This window comes from Lissotriton helveticus, chromosome 9 (genome assembly GCF_964261635.1).
Source record: "Lissotriton helveticus chromosome 9, aLisHel1.1, whole genome shotgun sequence".
NCBI classification, from domain to species: Eukaryota; Metazoa; Chordata; class Amphibia; order Caudata; family Salamandridae; genus Lissotriton; species Lissotriton helveticus.
Window position 1 is genome coordinate 923,356,240 of NC_136070.1, and position 25,292 is coordinate 923,381,531.

Genomic DNA, 25,292 nt, shown 5'->3' on the forward strand with positions numbered 1-25,292 from the left:
TATCTCTGTTTTAACAATGATACTGTGGCGGAAATTCCTGCGTGTGCATATGCGAGCCCTTCATGTGCTTCTAAGATTAGTCCTAACCTATGTTCCATGTTTGGGATTGCCCTATCCCCCACTCCAGGGATTCGAGCAAAAGGAACATTGTTTGCATCAGTTATATACGAGTACTTTACTGGAAAGCCTTTCAGGAGTGTTTTACCACTGTCTTTTACTGAAGCAGTGACAGCTTGCATTATTTCGCCATCTATTTTCGTCTTTGAATGAGTGATTGTAGCTACGGTAGCCGTTTGCACAGCTGCCTTTGCAGCTTCGTCAGCCAATGAATTCCCTTCAACGTGAACGCCATCACACTGATTACTCAGTGTATGAATCACGTGAGTCTTCTGTAGTTCTTTTTACATAAGAACTACTTTTTCCCATAGCAGTTTATGCTTAATTGTCCCACCTTTAGAGGTCTTTGAAATCGTTTTGAACCCAGTTCTGCAGATATTCATTATAAGATTGAACGCAGTAATATGAATCGCACACTGTGAGTGTGGGGAATTTGCGATCTGTATTTCAAGCGCCATCTTGAAAGCCTGTAGTTCAGCTCGCTGAGCTGTACAGTCTCCGAGAGATTGAATTTTAGTGACCATAGGTCTAAATTTACCTTCACGCCAGTGACCTTTAATAATCGCGCACGCAGCACTGTAAGCTTGTTTACCCCCAATTGCGGGTTGTGCTGATCCGTCTGTACATATTATACAGCCGTAATGTTCAAGTGGTAGAATTTCAGTTGGCAGAGGACATTCTAATTCGTATTGTAGGGAATTCTTGTGTTTTTAACTACGGGTCAAAAATGTATTCAACGTCTGTTGCAGCAAGAGAAGTAACCCATTGTATCCATCTCGGACGTAAAGCTTTAGCATTTGGAATGCTTGCCTTTGTCACTGCCTCTAAGGCAGGTACAGGTGTAACGATTTTTATGCGTTTACCCTGTGCGAGGGCTCTCTTGCTACTGCAGTCTGAACCGCTGTCAGTATATTTTCTGTTGAAGTGAATTTCAATTCAGCTTGCACAAGTGTGACTTGTATGCTATTGGTACAGTTTCACCTTCGTTAAAGGTTAGGTATGTGAATCCGCATCTCCCTGGGATGATTCGGATCACTAGGTTGCGCACGTTGTCGCGTGTTTGTAACTGTGTTTTTGCTAACATGTCTGTTTGTACTGAACGCAAAATTTCTGTGTGTTTTTGTGTCCAATTTGTAGGTTTGAAATCAGGTTTGATTAGTTCGTATAGAGGTTTAACCCTTTCTGCATAGTTTAGAACTAAAGTTCTTCCAAAATTCAGGAAACCTAGAATTGACTGTAAGATTTTCAGCGTTTTTGGAGGTTGGAGCAGCGCACATTTCTCTAAAAAGTTTGCTGCCAGGTTTTTGCCTTCACTTGATAACTCACATCCCAAAAATAGGACGTTGAGATGGGCAATTCGTGATTTCTTGAAATTGAATTTATACCCTTCAGAAGCAAACCCAAGTATTATGGTGTTCACTCTTTTCGAATGTACGTCCAAATCATCCTCTGTAAGATAGATGTCATCGACATAGGACAATGCCTCATCATCGTACATTTGTAGTAACTCTGTTACTCTGGCTGAAAATAACCACGGACTATTCTTGAATCCCTGGGGGAGACGGCAAAATTGTCGCTGTGCCCTCATTATGGAGAAGCGGTACAAAAGGGGGTGGTGATGGACGGAGCATCTGAATCAATCAAACACTCACACCCAGTCAAAAGATCTGGGTTTAATCCATCACCGTTCTTTAGCCCACTCTGCCACCCCAGTTCAGACATGGCCATATGCAAATCAGTCTGACCCTGTGCTTCATGGGAACAGTCCAGCCCAAACTGCCAAGCCATGCCTTCCCTGGACCGGAAACAAGCTTCTGAGGACCGGTTTCTGGCATTACAGCAGTCTTCAGCCTGGCTTGCTTGAATCCAGTGGCAAAGTGAGCAAGGGACTCACGTCTGAGCATACCCTGCCACACTTATGGCAGCCAAAGCGGTACAAAAGGGGGTGGTGATGGACGGAGCATCTGAATCAATCAAACACTCACACCCAGTCAAAAGATGTGGGTTTGATCCATCACCGTTCTTTAGCCCACTCTGCCACCCCAGTTCTGACATGGCTATATGCAAATCATTCTCACCCTGTGCCTCCTGGGAACAGTCCAGCCCGACCTGCCAAGCCATGCCTTCCCTGGACCGGAAACAAGCTTCCAAGAACCGGTTTCTGGCATTACAGCCGTCCTTAGCCCGGCTTGCTTGAATCCAGTGGCAAAGTGAGCAAGGGACTCACGTCCGAGCATACCCCGCCACACCTTTGGCGGCCAAAGCAGTACAAAAGGGGGTGGTGATGATCCTTGAGGATCTTGCGAGCTATGGTTACCGCTGCTGCGCTGTCTAGCATTGTTTGGGCCCACTCCCCGTTCTTGAGTTGTGTCCTCAAGATCCTCAGCATGTCTGATCTTTAGACTTGCTACCTTCTTTTTTGGAACTTGGCTTTTCTTATTTTGCGGACCATGCTGTTCATCTTTGGACTTCACTCGTTCTTTTTGTTCTGAACGTCCTCTTTCGGATTTCTGCAAGGAAGTCTGAAAGGTACGAGAGGAACTTGTATCATTATCTTGATATCTATCAGGTTTTCTCAAATTATCCCTATTTCTAAGGTTGTACCTTTTTTCGGAGGGCTCCTGCTGAGGAGACCTTTCTCTGGACTGGGAACGCTTCTCTTTAGGAAGTGTCTGTTTAGTGATTTCCCACTTCTTTTTAGGAGTAGTGAGATTATTTTTAATAAAAACTTTTTCAGCATTTTCAGTTAGTTTAGGTTTTAATGGTTTCCCACCCAAACTATCTCTACCTAGTTCTTCAGAGGATTTTTCAATAATTCTGGCAAGCTTATACGGATGCTCAGTAATATCGGTTTCTTTTAGTTTTTGGCGGATCGCCACTGATGCTGCTTCACCTTTAATGTTGGCTAATAGTATAGCCGAGACCTGTTTGAAATCCTTCAGTAATTTCATACCCAGATTTAAGGCCGGTTCTGGACCGTATTCATTTTGAATCTGTCTTAGAACGTCTGGTATTACCACCATAGACGGGACACCATGTGTTTTTGTGTAGATTGAAGCAAAGACTGTACCCCATGTGTCGCATTACTCTACATGTGATGCAATCCCCATTGGTAAACGGATTGTCAGAATCCTGTGTTTCTCATGAGGTGTACTATCTGGAAATACCGCCTCTATTTGAGTAATTTTCTGGGCTAACCATTTTGTTCCCTTTTTGCGGGCAATTTGCCAATGACTGATTGTATAGTCTGTGGGGTAATTTTGTTTGTATTTCCCTGGTGAGGGGTGTGCTGTGGAATTCCTACAGCTGGTTGGACTATTTAAGTCCGCATGACATATTGAACCAACTGCCTGTGTATTTTAATCAGCTGTTTTAGCTGAGCTAACAATTCAGGAGCTGTCATTGTTTCAATATCAGGATGTGGTGTATAGCTGGCTAGTACCGGCCATGTTGCTCCTGGTCTACCTAGTGGACCGAGCCTGGTAATGTGATTTTCATGTTGTAGGGCGCCTTTAAACCAGAGCTGATGCTCTTGGTAAGTTAATGGAATTTCAATATCCTCGTAAGGAATGTATTCCGCTGGTGGTTCCTCTATTTTGTAGTAGTGGAACTTGTGTGTTCCTGCATCTGCTGCAGGGAACTGAATCCATGAATAGAATACCTCTGTCTGCCGATATTCATGTGCCTCTATAACAAAGATTACTTTACCACCTCTTGGTGATACCCCATTATTTATGAGTTTGTACGTTATAGTTTTTCTTACATTTACCGGGATGATTATAGCATCGTCATCGATTTGTTGAAAAAATGTATTTTCTACGGCTGGTCGAGCTGCTGCTGCAGTTCTACGCCTTTCCTCTTCACTATCCGACATTTTGTCGACTGGCAGTTTTTGCAGAACGAGTTTTCAAGGAAACAAAGATTAGGTGCACAATATTTTGGAACAGTGTAACCTTCAACGTTGAACAAACTAAAAACGAATACATGGGATTTTTTCGTCCTACTCAGTTTAAAGCGGATATTGTATCCTTTAACCCACTCCAGACGTCTATTGGAGTATTTTACGGGGAAAAGGGGTCTGTGTGAAAAGCACGACTGAGTTACTCTAGTATCTAGCGTTAAATTATCGCCTTACCAAACGTTGGGCGCCATGTAGTGTAGTTCCTATATTCCCAATAGGCTCTGCGCATTGGAATAGTGTATCCTGTAGTTTAGACATAGGACTGAAGTCAACTAGGTCTCTACCGAATATACTAAACTTAATTGTGTGTGTGCCAGTTAGCTCAGAGGTCACTAGAAACTTTCTCGAATAAACAAGAAGGGATTAGTTTCTGACAACCGCTTAAAACATGACAACTTTGTTCTCGAAGAATAAGAAATATATCTCTAGAGTCGCGGAAACAATAGATAGTTATTTCACTCAGTCAATCGTGCATGCTTTGCTTCACCAGAGGTGCAGAGAAATAGAGAGACGGGCGTTTTCAATAAAAGGGTATTTATTGAACAGTCTTCTTTCTCAAGCATAAGAAATGAACAGCTGCAATTGTAATACTTGTTGTAAAGTACAGAGCATATAATACAAGGAGTATTATAAAATAGTACTGTAAAAGCATGATATGGTTTTTAAGCCATAAGATACCAAAAATGCCTAAAATACTTACAGTGATAAATAATGACTAAAAGTACTCAACTGGCGCTTCTAAAATACGCCTACCCCAGTGTACCTAACCTAAGTCTAGTACAAATGAAGAAGTAAGTGAGGTGTAGCTTAGTTTCAGTATTATTTGCCAAGAATATATTCCAAGAATTCTCTTAGGGTCTAATCAGCTCCGTACCTTGGTTTAGAATGTAGGAGGTCTTGTATCTCTCTCGCAGGACTTGATTTCCCAGCAACCCGCAAGGGTAGCCTGGAAACACTGGAGCTGGATTTCTCGGCTGGAGAAAGTACAGCCTCTCTCAGTGAGTCAGCTGGAGGGTCGGCTTTCTTCATCACTTGCTGCAGCAGGGCGCGTCGGGCAAGTAGATAGTCGAACTGCTCCAAACCACTGTGTGTTTGTTTGGACAAGTGTGGACATATTTACACCTTGAAGGTGCAGAGTTTGAATGAGTTTGCGTAAGATTGGACATAATCACGTCATCTGAGACTTAATTCTCTGAAAACTCTAAGATTTCTTGGATAACTTAATATTCATGCAGGGGGAAGTCCCTGACTGCTGAAGGCGGGTTTTTCCAAGAAATTGTTGTAGATTTTAGGAAGAAGTGGAAGTAGCCAAGCCGTATTAGGACTACTTGAGCTATGTCTTAATATGGTTATGATTTCTATGCCTATATAAGGATACGATATTTTGTGCATATATAAGGGCATGAATCTGGAAAATTACACTAGGGTCCTAAAACGCTATACAACAGATGTTCCGTTTTTGCACATCCAGATGTTTTTTGAAGCCCACATAGCCAATAAAGAATTGATCATCTACCCGCAAGTCTTTGGTACGGTTAAGATAGAAAGACATAACACGTTTTGGATCCAGGCGGTGGAGTCTCTCCTCCATGCGAGATGCGGGCGGGTAAAAGGTGGGCAGTGTGATGGATTGTCCCAAATGAAATGGCATGACCACTTTAGGGAGGAACTAAGCTTTTGTTCGAAGCACCACTTAATCCGGATGGAAAGACTTAAGGAAGCTTGAAAGATAAAGCCTAAAGTTTGCTAACTCTACGAGCAGAGATGATGGCAATAAGGAAAGCAGTATTAAGAGTTAGAAGTCTAAGAGGCACATAAGAAAAGTAAAAAAAAACATCCTGGCTGTTAACCCGAAACCGGTCGCAGGATGCTTGTTTGCCGTCCAGGGAAGACCAGGCTTGGCAGTTCGGGCTGGACTGTTCCCATAAGGCACAGGGTCAAGACTGATTTGCATATAGCTGTGTCTGAACTGGGGTGGCGAAGTGAGCAAAAGAACGATGATGGATTCAACCCAGATCTGTGACTAGGGGCGAGTGTCTGAAACGTTTCAGCGCTTCATACATCATCTCCTTGTGCTTGCTTTGTTCGCCCTAAGTTGGAAGGGTATGCCCAGATATGGGTCCTTTGCTCACTTTGACACTGGATTCAAGCTAGCCTGGCTGTTGAGGGCTGTTAACCCGAAACCGGTCCCACAATGCTTGTTTCCGGTCCAGGGAAGACAAAGCTTGGCAGTTCGGGCTGGACTGATCCCATGAGGCACAGGGTCAAGACTGATTTACATACAGCTGTATCTGAACTGGGGTGGCGAAGTGAGCTAAAGAACGATGATGGATTCAACCCAGATCTGTGACTGGAGGAGGAGTGTCTGAGAAGTTTCAATGCTCCGTCCATCATCTCCTTGTGTTTGCTTTGTTTGCCCTAAGTTGGCAGGGTATGCCCCGACGTGGGTCCCTTGCTCACTTTGCCACTGGATTCAAGCTAGCCTGGCTATTAAGGCCTGTTAACCCAAAACCAGTCCCAGTATGCTCGTTTCTGGTTCAGGGAAGACAAGGCTTGTCAGTTTGGGCTGGACTGTTTCCATGAGGCAGAGGGTCAAGACTGATTTGCATATAGCTGTGTCTGAACTGGGATGGCGAAGTGATCTAAAGAACGATGATGGATTCAACCCAGATCTGTGACTGGGGATGTGTGTCTGAAAAGTTTCAGCGCTCCTGCCATCATCTCCTTGTGTTTGCTATGTATAGCCCTTAAGGAACCTATTTACAATGGGAGACTTGAACAAGGAAGGCTGATCTGGAAGTCTCAGAAAGTCAGATTATAGCTGCAGGATAACCTTTAAGGCTGCCATAGCAGAGCCCTGCTGGGCCAAAGAAAGTATGTACAAGAGAATCTCTGAAAGAGGCGCAGAAAGGGGATCCACAGCCTCTGCTATGAACCATGCCACAAACTTGTTCCATTTGCAGTTGTATACCCATTTAGTGGAGGGACGCCTGGCTGGCGAGATTGCATCCCAGACTTCAGGTGGAAGGTCGAAAGCGATCAACTGCAACTGCTTAATGTCCACGCAAGGAGGTGGAGGCTGGACAGGTTCAGGTGAAGAACCGTCCCCTGCTGCTGGGACAGGAGGTCCTCACGAAGGGGCAGTCTGATTGGAGGATCGATGGCCATGCTCAATAGGTCTGAACACCAAAATCTTGTGCCCAACCGGAGCCACAAGAATGACTTGATCCCAGTCTTGCTTGATCTTCTTGAGCACTCTGGGCAGAAGTGGTATAGGTGAAAAGCATAGAGGAGGCCAAGCGCCGCCTTGGAAACTCCAACATTGCTGACATTGCGCATTCTCTGCGGACGTGAACAGATCTAACGAAGGCACACCCCACTGCTGAAAGAGACCGTGCGCTACCTCTGGATGGCTACGCCAATCGTGATCAACCAGGCACCGATGACGGAGTTTGTCTGCTCTGGCGGTCAGAAAACTGGCCAGGTGTTGAAGCACCAGGGTTATGCCCTGATGTTCCAGCCGTGTCCAGATGCAGAGAGCCACCTGACAAAGGGTCCACGACCCCACCCCGCCCTGTTTGTTGCAGTACCACGTGGCAGGGGTGGTGTTCATGAACACCTGCACCACTTTCCGTTTGAGAGAGGGGAGGAATGCCAGTGTGATCTCCCAGAGCTCCAGAATGTTGAGATGAAGTCCGAACTCCGCCGGAGAGCAGACGCCTCTAATTTCTGCCTCTCCCAGTCGGCATACCCATCCCAGAAGCAACACATCTTTCACCACCGTTAGATCTGGTGGGGAAGGGAGAAGGATCTGCCTCTGACCCAATCTTGGTTCGTTATCTACCACTGCAGTTGTTGCGCAGTTCCCTCTGAGATCTGGATGTAGTCAGAACAATTCCCCAGATGCTACGTCCACTGGAACTTCAGGTTCCACTGCAGAACCCACATATGCCACCAGGCATGATCTACCAGCAGGATGTAGGTGACCATGAGGCAGAGCAGCCTCAGATTCATTCTCACTGAAATCCAGGATAGAGGCTGAAACATCTGCATCAAAGCCCAAATAGCCAGGACTTGCTGCTCAGGAGGATAGGCTAGAAACTGCACTTTGTCCAGAACCATTCCGATGAAAGGGAGAATCTGAGAGGGAGTTAGGAGTGAACCCAAGCGAGTGCTGGAGGTCCACTGTTGTCTGGAGACTGGGGCAAGCTCACCTTCAACAGCCAATCTTTAAAGACGGGGGGAAATCTGGTACCCCTGATCTACGCAGATGAGCTGTGACCACCGCCATCACCTTTGCGAACACCCAAGGGGCACTGGTAAGGCCAAAGGGGAGCACGGTAAACCGAAAATGCTCGTGGCCCACCTTGAAGTGTAAGTAACGTCTGTGGGCAGGCACAACGGGGATATGGAAATAAGTGTCCTGCAAACCCAACGTTACCATCCAGTCTCCTTGGTCGAGGGTAGAAAGGACCTGGGCCAAAGTGAGTACCGTGAACTTCTCCTACCGGAGAAAGAAGTTGAGGACCCAGATGTCTGAGATAGTAGACAGGCCTTTGTCCTTCTTGGGTACCAGAAAGTAACAGGAATAACAATCACTTCCTACTGCTGGCACAGGAACCCTATCTATGGCCCCATTAGCCAAGAGAGCTGTAACTTCCTCGCGAAGAAGCGCAAAATGATCCTCCGACATTCAGTTGTTTGACAGTGACATGGTGGGAGGGTTAGTCTCGAAGGGGAGGGAGTGCCCCTCGGCAGATATGCAGAACCCACCTGTCCAACATGAGGGATTGCCAACGGAGGTGGTAATGGAGAATCCTGCAGCCGACTGACCATTGATGGGCCTGAAATGTCAGACTAGGAAGGTTTGGAGGCAGTGACAGGGGGGAAAAGGTGGACTGGCCTGCCCGCTGGCTCCCTGACATGTGAGAACGCTGGGACCCACATTCGTGGCCATGCAGAGGCTGGACATCTTACATGATTTGGTGGGTGTACTGGACAGGACAGGGACGACAGGGGCGAAAGGCAGAGTTAGATGGACAGGAGGCTTCCGTGAGGCCCAAGGATCTGGCCATAGCTTGAGATTTTTGGTAGCGCTCAATCGCTGAGTCTGCCTTGTCGGCAAAGAGGCGAGTGTCATCAAAGAGCATGTTCATCAAAGTAGATTGGACATCCCTCGAAAAGCCAGAAGTCCTCTACCTGGCATAGAGTATGAGTGCTACCGACGAGGCAACCGTTCTGCCCAGTGAGTCGGTGGTGTCCACAACGTATTGTGAATTTGGCTGCGTCTCCTCCATCCGCAACTGCCTGGGAAAGAATGGCCAAAGCCTCCTCCGGGCACTGAAGGAGCACCTCTGCAACTGTATCTCAGATGGTATGGGAGTATCAGCCCATGAGGCAAGTGGTATTCACCGACCGCAATGACAAGATGGAGGAAGAAAACATCCTCTTCCCAAGATAGCCCAGCTTTTTGGATTCTTTATCTGAGGGTGCAAAACGGAATGCGCCTTTTGAAGAGGAGGGTTGGTCAACCAAGCTTTCAGGGGTGGGATGTTGTGTGAGGAACGCTGGGTCACCCGGAGCAGGGGTGATTGTCCTGACCACAGGATCCCCTGTGCTGGGCTTGGACCAAGTGTCCAGTAGAACATCCACAAGGGCTTCACTGAAGAGCAAAAAGGGTTTGGAAGTGGTAGCCACAGGCTGAAGCACCTCTGTCAGGAGGTTATTCCTGACTGCCACCGAAGGGAGCTCGAGGCCAAGGACTTCGGCCGCCCTTCTCACCACCATGGCGTAGGAAGCGCTCTCCTCCATAGCCACGGTAGGGGGAGAAAGCTTGCCAGTATCAGGGGAAGTGGCCAAACCACTGGCCTCACCCAGGTCCATCTGCCAGTCCAAATTTTCATTAAGCTGGTCAATTCAAGGGTCCAGCTGCCCGTCCCATTCCCCTTCACCACCTCCTGGTACAAAATCCACACCAGGGATGACCACTGGGACAAATGTCCCTTCCAGCATTGGAATCGATGTCAGTCCAGCTCAGTGTCCATGTCAGAGACGAGGATGTGGTTGTCACCGAAATAGATCTTGTGCCACTTCCGGATGGAGACGCCATTCGTGATCGACTACACACTGACTGCTGAGTTAGTCTGCTCTGGCGTTCAGAGAACTGGCCAGGTGATGTACAACCAGGGTTATGCCCTGATGTTCCAGCCGTGTCCAGAGGCGGAGAGCCTCCTGACAAGTTTCCACGACCCCGCCCTGTTTGTTGCCGTACCACATGGCAGTGGTATTGTCCATGAACACCTGCACCACTTTCCCTTTGAGAGAGGGAAGGAATGCTTTCAGTGCCAGTCTGATAGCCCTGAGCTCCAGAATGTTGATATGAAGACCAGACTCCGCCAGAGAGTAGACGTCTCTAATTTCTGCCTCTCCAAGGTGGCCGCCCCATCCCAGAAGCAACATATCTGTCACCTCCGTTAGATCCGGTTGGGGAAGGGAGAGGGATCTGCCTCTGACCCAATCTTGGTTTGTTATCCACCACTGCAGTTTCTTCTGAGATCTGGATGTAGTCTGAAAGATTCCCCTGATGCTGCGCCCACTGGAACTTCAGGTCCCACTGCAGAGCCCGCATATGCCACCTGGCATGACTACCAGCAGGATGCAGGCAGCCATGAGGCCCAGCAGCCTCACGGTCATTCTCACAGAAATCCAGGATAGAGGTATCATAGCATGAATATCCCCGACTCGCCGCTCAGGAGGAGGGAGCGTCGTCACCGAAGCTGACATCAGGGAAGGTCGAGTAAGAGAGAACGGCAGTGGTCAGAATCTCAGAATAGATCTACGGGGGCTCACAGGAGTCAGGGCTGAAGCCGCCGGTGTCTAAGGCCTAGTGCCCACAACTGACTCTGTGGGGCCCAAAGGCGTACCAGTGGAGCCGGGCTGCCCAAAAGTGAGGTAGAGGGCCTCATAAATCTTTTGGATCTGGGCAGGAGATGCTCCGACTTCCAGAAAAGCAAAGAGGTGCAGAGTTGTCTCAGAAGGTGGCTCCGGGGACTCAGAGTCCCGCGTTTCGTTGGCTGACAGATCAGGTGAAGTTGAAGAATGTCTGTGCTTCTTTGACTTCTTCTTGTGCTTACGTGACCTCCCTGACGACTTGGAATGCGACGAGGAGTGCAGAGTCTGCAACGGTTCTTGGGACCTTCCTCCTCAAATAAAAACGAGAGCGATGCAGAGCCGAGCGCCGGGCCTCCAACAGCTTTCAGGACCGCTCCCTTAAAGCCTACGGATTCATGGCCTGACACTCAGAGCACAACTTTGGGCCATGGTCATGCTCCAGAGGCACACAAGGTGCGGATCCGTCACGAACATCATCTGGTGGCAGGAACCACAGGGCTTGAAGCCGGTCCCACACTGGGACATCCTCAATGAACCAGGAGTCCAAGAATTGCAAAAGAAGGCAACAAAAGTAAAAAAAAAAAACACGCCCTGTAACACCACCACATGGAAGTGTTCTGATAGTATGTATTGAATGAGTGGATGTGAGTCCAATATGGGATGTAGTAAGCCATCCTTTTTTGGTACTAGAAAGTAAAGGTTATATGGCCCCTTTTAGTAGTAATGCCGTTACTTCTTTTTTCTGCAGATGTAGATGTTGTGGATTTAGTATGTGTTTTCTTGGGGGGAAATTTGGTGGCTGTTTGCGAGTTCTAGGTAATATTCCTGCCTAACGATATGCAGTACCCATTGGTCTGTCATTACGGCTCGCCACAACTGGTGAAATTGTTGCAGTCTTCACCTGACTGGTGACTTATGATCAGGGAGAAGTTTGGGTAAGCCATTGTTTGGGTGTAGAGGCTCTCTTATGGGAAATAATACCAAAGCAAGAATAGTTATGGCTACGAACGGCCTCACAAATGCTAGCCCTGTAAGGTAAAAGTTGTAGGCAATCACCCTCTAATGTTCAAACTACAAACAAAACATAAATATAATTGAACAGACTAAAACACACAAAAGGGAGTGCCTCAAGAGTCCAACAATTGTATTGTAGAGTTTGTTACTTTTTTTTTCATCTCCTTTCACAAAGAACACGAGAAGAAGGTACCTGAGGTGGTGGCGAGTCGTGCTACCCAGTCTCTGCTTACAGAACCTAATGGGGTGTGGATATTAAGCTGCGTTACGATAATTTCAGGAGCAATACGAGTGTTCCAGGAATTTCTGGGAGAACTGATTCCCTCGCACCTAGACTTCGATGTGATATTGCTGCAAAGAAATGCATAAATCCGGATGGAGTCCTTTCAGAGGACTAAAACCCGTTGGCCAGGCTGTTTTATTGATGTTTTGAAGAATAATAAAGAGAATTGTTTTGAGACTTCATACTACTACTGCTCCCATGTTATTTTGTTCTTAGAGAAGAGCATATTGGGATCAACATCATAGAATTATGTGCGCTTTGTGAAAGGAGCAGAAAAAAAAGAGAACTAGCTCTACAATACAATTATTGGGGGTTTGAGGCACTCCCATTTGTGTGTTCTTGTCTGCTCCCTTATTGGGTGTTCCTCAACTTTATCCTCTATTTTACTATCAGCCTCTGAAGTACCCATGGTTTTTCTGATGGTACTGCTGTTGTTGGTGTTGGTATGAGGTACTGTCGCTAGTAGAAGGTTTGGCGGCCCCTCTCCCTTGGCAACACTGAAAAGGCTGCTGATTCTGAGGTGTTATAATTTGAAAAAAGGGGACCCCCTATATAACGAATAGACTTACTATACATAGGGAAATAAATGCAGTTGAGAAAAGGTCTATAGTTAAGTCAAACCGGAAGATGGAAAAAACACAAATGAACTAGGCAAAAATTAATATTTAAAGACAATTATCTTTCACATGAATATAACCAGCGACACATGATTGATGCAAAAAAGTATAAATGCATTTTATTGGATTAATCAAATTTTATCAGAGGATAGATCAGAGTTCTGAATAAATTTTTCTATCTATCTATATATATATATATATATATATATATACATATACACACATATATATATATATATGTTTTTGATAATCAAATTTTTTATTGAAACATTTGAAGAAAACATTCGCATTAAGTCATTTACATCTGTAAGACAGTCCCATGTACCTCCCACAACATCACATAGCGTAGTAACATGCATTAATGGAGGTATTGGTTCTCAATGAGGACGGCAGAATGTCAAAGTCATCATGGCGGTATCACGCCAAACCATTTCCCCCAGATCTTGGCAAAGAGTTCCGGGGAGCCCCGTGCCTCAAAGACGGACTCCTCCTGGGCCCCACACCAGTCCACCCCCTCCTCCATTTCGCCAGAGTCGGTGGTGCTTTCTGGGTCCATAGGGCTGCAATGTCTCTCTTTGCTACCGCAAGCGCCGTTCCGTAGAGGCGTTTATCCATTCGAGAGCCATCCAAGCCATCAAAGACCCCAAGGAGCAAATGTCTCGGGTCGTGGGGGACCACCCAACCTAGCACACTCGTCAGCTCTCGCTCAACCCCCTTCCAGAAGGACTCCAGAGCGGGGCAAAGCCACACCATGTGGATAAAATCAGCCTGGGTACCAGCATAGCGGGGACATGCCGAGGTGGGCCATGCCCCTGCTCGATAAAGTCGGACTGGCGACAAGTACGCTGTGTGAAGGAAGTAAAGTTGGACAAGGCGTAATTTCGAGGACGTAGTAAGGGTTCTGGGCGCCATAAGGGCCGTTCGCCAGTCTGCTTCATCCAGGGGGCCCACCCATTCCTCCCATTTAGATCTGAGGTGGTCAAGGGAGGCAGGGGAATTGTTAACTAGGGTACGGTATATTCGGGAAACCCCACCCTTCCCCAGGTTCCCCATCATGACCTGGGCCTCCAGGGGGCTCAACTCCGGCAGGGAAGTGGGCGTGGGGAGCTGAGTGTGAAGAGCATGGCGGAGTTGTAGATATTTGTAGAATTGGGAGGGTAGAAGTGAGTGGCGCTGCCGCAGGTCAGCAAAGGAACGTATGTGGTCGCCCACCCCACACGTCGCCAAGTAGGGATACCCCCACAAGATCCCACTGGCGGAACCCCTTCAAGGCCGCGGTCTCGCTTAGCCATGTGCCGCACCAAAGGGGCGTCTGTCTGGTTAATTTCCAGTCCCAGCGCACCAGACGAAGTGCAGCGCACCAGGCCATGAGGACCGATCTGGTGACTGAAGATAGGTCCCGGGGGATCGGGGTACCATAAAGGAAACCCTGTAGACGCGCGAAGTCGAGGACTGTGAGCTCCAGCCTGTAGGAGGGATCCGACCACCCTCCCGCGAACCAGTCATGAATCACAATTAGTTTGGTGGCCAAGTAAAAGGCATACAGATTTGTGACGCCCATACCGCCATCAAAGGAGGGAATAAGGGAGTGCGAGAGAGACAAGCGGGAGCGCCCCTGTCCCCATAAAAATCGAATCAGCGCACTATCCAATTCTCGAAACCAGCCGCTGGAGAGAGGGATCGAGGTGTTTTGTAGAATATATAGAAAGCGCGGGAGGACCATCATTTTAAAAAGGGCACTTCGTCCCAACGGGTTGAGGGGGAGGGATTGCCAATTAAGGAGGTCATGTTTCATCCGGGTGACCAAGGGGGCAAAATTGAGGGACCACTCGAGTTCAGGCAGGAGGGTTATCCATACCCCTAGGTATTTAAATGAGAGCTTACGGAGGGGGAATCACAGCTTGCCAATCGAAGCAGGATCGGGAAGGGTGATGGGGGATTAGGGTGGACTTCGCCGGGTTAAGGCGGAGGCCAGAAACCTGCTCAAAAGCCGTCAACACTCCCAGTACTCTGGGGCCGGAGCACTCCGGTTCAGCTAGATAGAGCAGCACGTTGTCCACGTACAGGGCTATAGTATCCGTCTGGCTCCGATCCCACTGCCAGCCGTGGATCAGGGGGTCTTGGCGTATGAGCGCCGCCAGGGGCTCCATCATCAAAGCGAATAGGAGGGGGGAAAGAGGACACCCCTGGCGGGTGCCCCTGCGGATGGGAAACGGGGTGGAGAGCTTACCGTTGACGAGGACCCGGGCTCTGGGGCCATGGTAGAGGACCCGGACCAGGCGGCGGAAGGGAAGGCCAAAGCCAAACCTCTCCAAAACATCGCCCAGGTATCCCCAGTCCACCGTATCGAATGCTTTCTCAAAATCGAGAAGGAGAAGGGCAAGATAAGGGGAGAGCCGGTGACGGTGGGCCAGGTGTAGACGGTGGATACAGTGTCGGGTGCCTCTGGCCGGCATGAAGCCACACTGGTCAGGGTGGACTAGTTCAGGCAGAAGGGGACGAAGCCTCTGGGCTAGGGCTGTGGCGAATATCTTAAGCTGGGTGTTGATCAAGGAAATGGGCCGGAAGGCGGAGCAGTCTAGGGAGGGCGGGTGTGTCTTGGGAATAACCACGAAGGTCGCCACATCTGATTCGGGAGGGAAGGAACCGTCTTCCACCACTTGGCGAAAGAGCTCTGTCAGGTGGGGCACCAAATCGTCCCGGAACGCGGTGTAGTATTCCTGAGGGAAACCATCCGGTCCCGGTGTTTTGCCGGAATGAAGCAAAGTGATGGCCCCGTGGATTTCTTCCGCGGTAAGCGGGCCATCCAGGGTGTCCGCCACATCCCTGGGAAGGCAAGGCAGTGACGTCCCGGAGTCCGCCAGCAGGCCAGCGAGGGAAGCACCGGGGGGCACACGGCATAAAGGGCTTCGTAGTAGTGGGCGAATATGTTATTTTAATGATATACATTTCATCAAGATAAATATTTAGACACAAATATACGTGCAATTGTTCATATAAACAGATCATACAAATAAAATCATAGACAGAATCCTAGACAGAGACTGAAACGGTAATTAGCTATTGGTGAAGGCAGTGCGGTAGAATAAAAAACTACGCGCGTTTCGGCTTGTAGGCCTTCTTCAGGTTACCGTCTGTTGCAGAAGCAGCCCATGAAGATGAAGTCTATATGATAAAACAATCCTGGATTCAAAAAACAGTAACGGAAATAGGGTAAGCCAAATACCCAGGCTATAAAGGGATGTATATCTACTGGCTGAAGATCGCGATAACGGCAAAAACTTCGATCCAAGGATGCAGGCTTCTTAGGCGCATAGATAAACTTGAGACCCGAATCAACTTGCGTCACGAATAGGTAGAGATATGGATGCTTGATTTACGTCACACGCCGAGCTCCCGCGGCGTTCCACTCTGTGATAGAACCCCCTCTATCTATACGGATGTCATGCTCTGCAGCGTACTGCTATCCTCTACGTAGCGTACCTTTTCTCATCCTGCCTACCGCAACGAGTTTTAAGTCATCGCTACTCTGCACTACCATTTTTTTTTTTAGAACATTATTACTGACTTCTGCCTTTTCATTGCCATTGAGAAGCATCCATATCTCCCTTTATGGCCTGGGTATTTGGCTTACCCTATTTCCGTTACTGTTTTTTGAATCCAGGATTGTTTTATCATATAGACTTCCTCTTCATGGGCTGTTTCTGCAACAGACGGTAACCTGACGAAGGCCTACAAGCCGAAACGCGCGTAGTTTTTTTTATTATACCGCACTGTCTTCACCAATAGCTAATTACCGTTTCAGTCTCTGTCTAGGATTCTATCTATGATTTTATTTGTATGATCTGTTTATATGAACAATTGCACGTATATTTGTGTCTAAATATTTATCTTGATGAAATGTATATCATTAAAATAATATATATATATATATACATAGAAAAATGTATTCAGAACTCTGATCTATCTCCTCTGATAAAATTTGATTAATCCAATAAAATGCATTTATACTTTTTTGCATCAATCATGTGTCGCTGGTTATATTCATATGAAAGATAATTGTCTTTAAATATTAATTTTTGCCTAGTTCATTTGTGTTTTTTTCCATCTTCCGGTTTGACTTAACTATAGATTCTGAGGTGTTGCCTGTAAGGCACCCATGGATTTTGCAGCATCTGTGTCTTTCTTTATTTTCTCTAGCTGTGTATCTACAATTGGGCCAAAGAGGTGTTCCCCATCAAAGGGAACGTTCTGAATGGGTTGCTGCACTTACGGCTTGAACCCAGCGATGCATAACCATGTGCGTCTACGTACGCATGATGGAGCAATTGATGCCTCAAGCAGCAGTGTCCGCACCATCTAGTGCATATTAGATTGTTGCATTTGATATCCGCCTTCCTTCATTGACCAACTCTTCTCCTAGTTTTTTATACTCCTCTGGGTGATGTTGCAGGAGGACATGTATTTCATCCCAGGTTGCTCTGCTGTATCTAGAGTGTAGTCCCATAGAGTTGCCAATTTTTCAGTGGTTGGCGTGCCCTGTTGCCACCCTTATGCCATGGCATCACTCTGGCTGCTCTCCTTGTGAGGAGGAAGAGCCTCTCCAGTGCCTTGTAATGCTGCTCTCTTTCTGGCAGTGGTGATGACTAGGGAGTCTGCTGATGAAGGCCTATATTTTCACTCATTACGAGGTGTCAGCACCCTGGAGTTTACTGGGTCCTTGAATATGTATTCGGAGACATTTAAGATTGATCCGGTCACATGGAGGTATTGCACAGTGCGTTTTGTGCGCAATAGTGTCTCTACCAGGAAATCAGTCTATTCCTGTGTGGTAAGCATTAGAAGTTTGTGGTACTCTGCTGCTCTTTGGATGGCACTGTGATAGGACAAGGTGTCAAGGTGTCATTTGGTGGTGATGATGCCTCAGCGTCTGGCAAAACCACATCGTAGTTATCCCTTGGGTCAGGGCTGTGGTGGGTGTCTTCATGTACCTCCTCTGACTCAATATCTTGGATAGCTATATCTCCCTCTTCCTGTGTTGCTGAGTGTGAGTATGTTTCTGGCGAGTCAGGCAGACTACAAGTCATTAGGCTTGTGGCCCTATGCTCAACTGCAACTCTTTTAGGTGGAGGCTGTGGCATATACTAGTTTTGTGCTGTTTTTTGGCAGAGTCTTTGTGTTTTTTTCTGCATGTATTTGTGCAGTCCCTCAAAGACATTCCCTCTTCCTCAGGTGGCATTTGAGTCTGTATCTTATGTTTCTTTGGAGCCAGTGAAATGGTAGCTGAAACTGTGTGTGACTTGACTACCCCTGAAGCATGACTTTTCTTCTGTCCAAAAGCATGTCCATATTCTTTCTCCTTTCTTGGAGTCGAGGCCTGCTTGGATTCAGAGCTGGTTGATGCCGAGCATTTTTTCGGACCTCACAGTTTTTCCGTAGTTAAAGCTTGTTTGGAACACTTCGGTGCTGAAGTATCCCTCGGCGCCGATATGTGATTCAGTGCTAGTGTGGTGCTGGAGCCGTCCCCTTGTCTTGGCCTGGTTGCCCGATCGAGAACATTCTCTTCCCTTCTCGGCTCCAAGCCATACTCACGATGTCAGCCTGAGCCCAAGGGATATGATGCACCCTGGCGTGGTGGGAGAGGTGTGTGCAAGATTATCTTGGCATGAGGTGGACAAACAGTTCTTATGGAGTCTGGCATTGTCCTGGTCTTCGGTCCCGACACACCCAGGTACCAGAGTCTTCAGCGTGAGGTCTTCGACCTGCACCGGAGCATCTTCAGTTCATCCCCGGATGACGGATCGGAGGTGACATTAGTGTGAGCTGGCGATGACTAATCCACTTACTGTTCGTGCACCCGTCTCAATATCTTCTTCGCTATTGTGTGAGAACTCGGCCTCCGCTGCTAGCACCGTGGTGTGTGCCAGGCATCTATCTCTGCTGGTCCGAAGCATTTTTTTGTTTTTAAATAAGCCGCAGACTGCGCAATCCTCTTCCTTGTGCCCAGGAGAAAAACACAGGATACAGGTGAATGTTTGAATGTGCGCATAAACAACAGTCATCAAATTCGTCTAATTTTCCAATTTATTTTCTTCATTGAAAAATGTTTTCCTTTTTCAGTAGTCCAGAGGATTCTGACGCAGCCAACACGTGTTTCGTCTGGTCTATGTCGACCTTGACTTCTTCAGGGCTGCAACCCAAAAATAATAAAGATATACAAATTCAAAATGGGAGAATCCCACATCTAGAGATCAATACTATCTCTTCAAGTATACACAATATATCACATTAATACTGTACATAGTCTATACCAATCTCTTTCATTAAAAAGGGGGGCAAAGACTGAATTCACATTTGAAGCACTTCATGGTTATAAACGTCTAAATATACCACTTATTACATTGCTAAATCAAATTTTCAATAGGTCCTACACAGTCTAAAACCAAGTTTTGTAAAATAAGTTTTTAACTAGAGGAGGTCTATTCAAGATGTTGTACACCCATACAATATGTTAAGGACCAAAAGTTAGTTTTAAATTCATTGTCATTATTGATATCTCGATTTCAATTGAAGAAGGGCTTACCCGTCAGATGTTACATCATCTAAGTATTAACGTATTTAGAGTTCCTGATGATACAGAAGTCTCTAAGATAGAAGACAAAAGTATGTTGTCTATCTGTATCTAATTCTGTCTGTTAACTATTACGTCTTATGATTAATAGTGCCGCATATATCCTCACCTTTATAAATATGCACACATTTCCTTCTCTCTAAAATACTCGTCGTGTATTATTTACTCGTCTAAGTTCCAGCTTTACATCCCATTAGAACGCTACGGACGTTCACGTGTATCCGAGACCTCAGGTGAGCTAAAACTTAGGTTGAATCACTATCTACATTTTATTTGAGAGTATAGATAACTAAAAATTTATAAATGCATTTGAATTGTGGGTGACGCACTCGTACACCTAATAGGATTAAAACTATGAAACTTAGACGAGTATGAATACATGGAGGATCTACGTATCGTACATGGAGAATTAATTATGATTGAATAACAACGTGAATTTTGGGAGAGAAGGAAGTGTGTATATATAAGGTGAGGATATAAGCGGCACTATTAATCACAAGACGTAAAAGTAGACAAACAGAACCTGATACAGATAGATAATACAATTTTACTTTTTAGGTGACGTCCTCGTACAGCTAATGGGATGTAACGCTGGAACTTAGGTGAGTAAATAATACACGACGAGTATTTTAGAGAGAAGGAAATGTGTGTATATTTATAAAGGTGAGGATATATGCGGCACTAATAATCATAAGACGTAATAGTTAACAGACAGAATTTGATACAGATAGACAACATACTTTTGTCTTCTTAGAGACTTCTGTACCCTCAGGAACTCTAAATACGTTAATACTTAGAAGATGTAACATCTGACGGGTAAGCCCTTCTTCAATTGAAATTGAGATATCAATAATGACAATGAATTTAGAACTAACTTTTGGTCCTTAACATATTGTATGGGTGTACAACAGCTTGAATAGACCTCATCTAGTTAAAAACTTATTTTACATAACTTGGTTTTAGACTGTGTATGACCTATTGAAAATTTGATTTAGCAATGTAATAAGTGGTACATTTAGACGTTTATAACCATGAAGTGTTTCAAATGTGAATTCAGTCTTTGCCCCCCTTTTTAATGAAAGAGATTGGTATAGACTAACTATGTACAGTTTTAATTTGATATATTGTGTATACTTGAAGAGATAGTATTGATCTCTAGATGTGGGATTCTCCCATTTTGAATTTGTATATCTTTATTTTTTTTGGGTTGCTGCCCTGAAGAAGTCAAGGTCGACATAGACCAGACGAAACACGTGTTGGCTGCGTCAGAATACTCTGGACTACTGAAAAAAGGAAAACATTTTTCAATGAAGAAAATAAATTGGAAAATTAGACGAATTTGATGACTGTTGTTTATGGACAATGAGTGCTCGGTATTAACTTGTATAGTACTGTAATCACCTTTGTGATTTGCTTTTGTGGTAGAGGTAACCTACCTCCTTCATACCTGAGCACCGATTGGATAAGACATGGTTATTACTTAAACCTTTACATGCTGAGCGCTCAAATATAACTGTTACCAGAAATTTATTTGAAGGTGCGCACTTAGCACTTTCTACTCCGTAGGCTATATAGGCGTCGAAACCGGGAGCTGTTGAACGTGCACAATACCTCGAGGTGGAGGAGAGAGGACGCACAACGTAGACCATAAAACTTCCTAGAGGAACACAACTTACAGAGTCCGGGCCAAACACGAGATGACAGGAGTGTGCATGGCATGTGTATCTGCAGCCAACACATGCTACGAATATAGAGAACCCAACTGCAGTCTCCGACAAGGCTCCAGGCGCTAAGTTTGTTTTATATTGGTCATTTCAGACCGTACTCAGGCCAATCAAGATCTATTTGGAGAAGGTTTTATCCAAGACGAGAATAAACACTGTTTACCTGTATTTTAGAATAGCACATATGAGGACCTAGACTTTTCTACTATGCAAGTTTCCCTCCCCGATCCTAAGCATACTACTTATCCATGTTAACTGTTGCTAAAACACAAACGGTTCTCGGTAGAGCCTGTTTTACCTTAAGGGCACTTCCATTTAGAGTCTAGTTATTCTTTCTTAGTCTTTTTTCAACTGTCAGTTTACCATGAAAGATTCTCAGTTAGTTGTTCTTTTACTTCATTTGTGCCTTTCTATCCAACTCAACTAAACCATTCTCACTTTGAAACGTTCAAGGTGTCAGAACCACACATAGGGGCTGATTAGGATGGCGGTTTTTCCGCATCCTCCGGGCCGGCGGAAGTGTCCGCCGGCCTGGAGGATGCGGAAAAACCGCGGCGGAGACTCCAAAGACCCACCGCCAAATTAGGATGGCTGGTGGGTCTGATAATCTGTCCGCCGCTTTTCCGCCGCGGTCGGAAGGCGACCGCGGCGGAAAAGCACTAACATGTCTGGTGGTGTCTATCAGACACCGCCAGGCATATTAGGATGTCTGAAAATATATGCTTTTCCGCGGCGGCTTTACCGCCGTGGAAAAGCATACGGACCTTCACTTCGGGGGCCCGTTGCGGGCCCCCTGGGTGAAGGTGGGGTGGGGGGTGCACATGGGGGGTACCTATGGTACCCCCCTGCATTTGCGTGCACAATGCAGCAGGCACCGCGCGGTGCCTGCCGCTTTGTGCACGCAAATGCTGTGCATGGATTTTTTACATTGCGGCGGGTGCAGCTTGAAGCTGCACCCGCCGCAATGTTAGAGATAGAGGATGTGACCGCCACCCTGGCGGTCACATCCTAATTTGATCGGAGGGAACGCCGCAGCCCATGCGGACGTTCCCTCCTCCTCAGGGGTTGCGGACGGACTCAAGTCCGTCCGCGATCCTAATCGACCCCATAGTATCTAAAAAGACACTTTGCGATTCACTGATTTTGGCAGTCTCACTGCATTTTCCTTGTGCTACTGACAAGTCATTATCATCTACAATCAAACACCAGGACACTAAAGAAAGACCACAGCAAGTTTCACATGATGGAATTTAATACAAAAAAAATATATACTTTACGTCATTGCGCGATGTCCACATTGTAACCAGCGTGCATAGTCAAGTAGACACAAGAGCTGCTGTCCTTCACCGTTAACCCACCATAAAAGGTTTGCATAAATCTGTGAAAAAGCCAAAGTGGGGTCTCTCTGGCATTTTTATGGCTAAAGTCAGAACTGTGCCACCGGCTGACCTCTTCATTGCTAGGGCTGACCTCTTCATTGCTCAGGCGGAGTTGGACACATGAAAAATTGGGATATCTGAGTGCTATTGTATATTTCAACAATCACTAGCTTGCCATATTATCCTCTAGCTGTGCTCATGAATGTAGCCAGAAAGAAGTCTGAGCTACAGATATAACAGGCAGACACAGTGACTAAGGTTCAAGCCCACTTGAGATCTCTGTAGGCCTGTGGCTTCTCTGTGAAGAGAAAAAATGCGTGTTTCATGTGACCTACCACAGAAAAAGTCAACTTCATAGAGTCTGAATAGATCGGGACCACTTAGAGGGAAAGGGAAATTTGAAAATCCATGAATGACTTCCAAGGCAAAAGTACACATAATGAATGTGCAGATGGGAGATAGATATCCATGGTATACGGTGGAGGCAAAAAGGATGCATTCTTGCATGGAACTTGAGATGTGTACAGAAGTTATGCCAAGTCTACTCCCTCGTTGTACAAGCAGTGCAAACAAAAGAAAATGCTCTCAGTGGCCCTTGAGGTGATCACAACCGCCCATGGCACATGAAGGGATATACAGCATGAAGACATATTTCCACAACTGTACTTGTATTAATGTGGCAATGGAAAAACATGCAAATCTTTACTCAAAATATTTCTTGTATCGTTGAATAATACTTGGTGAGTAATATAGCATGCCTGGACTGGGACATTAAGTAACACATGAACCAATATTTCTGATCATAAATGGGTTGGGGCGAGGGGAATGCCAACCAAGCCCAAAAGGAACAAAGCCAAATATATCCCAATTAATTGAAGCCAAAGAAATAAACGACACTCATTAAAGATCCCAATATCCAAAGTGAACACTTAAAACCACTGGAATTGTTACTGAGAAAATTAGTTATCCATGGAGATTAAAGAAAGTGATGCATAAAACCGTAAGCTGCTCCACATCTGTACCACACTCTTCCCAGACCATAGCAGTTTGCAAGGCACTTCATTCCCACTAAACATATACATCACATCTGTTTTCAATGTCTCACAAACTAACACCTTGCTCTGCAATACTGTTAATCTCACATTAACACCTTAAATGCTTCCTCCACCACTATAACACCACCTCCTAATATTGCTCCTCTCTTCTTACCACCTCACAGCAGACATGAATTGGTCATGTTATCTCTCACCACACCTGCACTTTCTCTAACACCTTATCAATATGTTCCTGTAATAACACTTAACCACACTCCAAGACAATGGTCTATGTTGTCTCATGCAATAAGTCACTGGGAGAGGTCTTCAGTGCCACACATACCATGACTCCCGATAATGCCCTAGCAAGATGTCTGCCCTGAATACACAACACAATCACATAATGTGACAGTGAATCATCCTGTCAATTGTGCCTATCTCGATCCCTCTCTTCAACAGCGCATGGCGTAATCTTGTTTTAACGTGTGTAATGGGCTACACGCCTCTTTTCTATTGGGGTTCTCTACTCAATTTCTCACAAGTGTGTACGGGCTTTAGTCAAACTTTGGTCTCACATTTGTCTTCAAAGATCTCTGTAAAATATACTTTATGACGCATACAAAGTTCACTGTTAAATAGTATTTTGCAACATTTCAAAATGTAATCCTTCGGCGTGTATAAAAACATGTTGAAACAGGCTTTTTTTCTTAGCAAATTGTAAAGCAAAAAGGAATTCCTGCCACTTCCTCGTACGCTCCCATCATGAATGGTTCACCAGAATCTTTTGGTGTGCTGCAAAGCAGATTAAGTGCCAAGGTAATAAAATAATTCTTCTTAACATATACAAATATGTACAAATGCACCCTGCATTCATTTCCATCTGAAATCCATCTGCGTATGATGCATTGATCCAAAAATACTCCAAAGGTAATATCTTCAACCTCATTCCATTTTTGACATTTCAAACTTTGTCGTCACTATTTCCTAAATGTAAATAAAAGGGAGAAGTCAGTATAACTTATCTAGTGCAAAAAAGATTACAAAGCAATTAGTGCAGTGCAAAATAGTGTACCTCATCAGAATCCAGCAGAGGAGGTAGGACCCTGCAAAATAAATAGAAAACATAAATTCAGAAGGAAAATTGAACGTGAGGAGTCAAGCATTTCTATAGATCAGCAAATAGTCGTGAAAGGTTATCTTAGTGTCACTAGAAGTGACAGTTTCAAGAAACCACTATTTTTGGAAGAATTGAGAACAGCTCCAAAAGTTCTGTTGTTAAACACAAATTATATATTACTAAGAGTTTCTTTTTTTATTTTAATTAATATGTTTGATTCTCATGAAGGTAATTTATAATGATTATATAACCTAAACATGTTAACATTTTTATTGTTGTTGATGGAATGTACTAGACACCACCGGTACACCAATATCTCAGGGATCACAGCATGATATTCTCAGTCTCTCAACAGTATTACTTTACGTATTCAGTTGCATTGGCTCTTGTATTTCCTGTTGAATGCTGAGATCTAAAGTATTCTATTGTAAGAAGTATGGTCATGCCTAATGTATTAGTTGAATGTTAGAGATATGTATTATCATGTGTGCTAATGTATTTGCTGGAACTAAGGCACATTTTTC

General features: G+C 45.5%; 1 protein-coding gene across 4 annotated transcripts in view; it reads right to left on the reverse strand.

Moving 5' to 3' along the window:
* Positions 1–22,472: 22,472 nt before the first annotated feature.
* The window catches only part of LOC144782007 (transmembrane protein 87A-like), a 416,501-nt gene continuing 413,681 nt past the window's right edge, over positions 22,473–25,292 (reverse strand). For all 4 annotated transcript variants that reach the window (XM_078661114.1, XM_078661113.1, XM_078661112.1 and 1 more), the window contains 2 exons: positions 24,724–24,754; positions 22,473–24,635 (listed from right to left, as the gene is read on the reverse strand). In XM_078661114.1, coding sequence (XP_078517240.1) covers positions 24,594–24,635; positions 24,724–24,754 — 73 coding nt within the window. In that variant the 3' untranslated portion in view covers positions 22,473–24,593. The remainder of the gene's footprint in view (positions 24,636–24,723; positions 24,755–25,292) is intronic.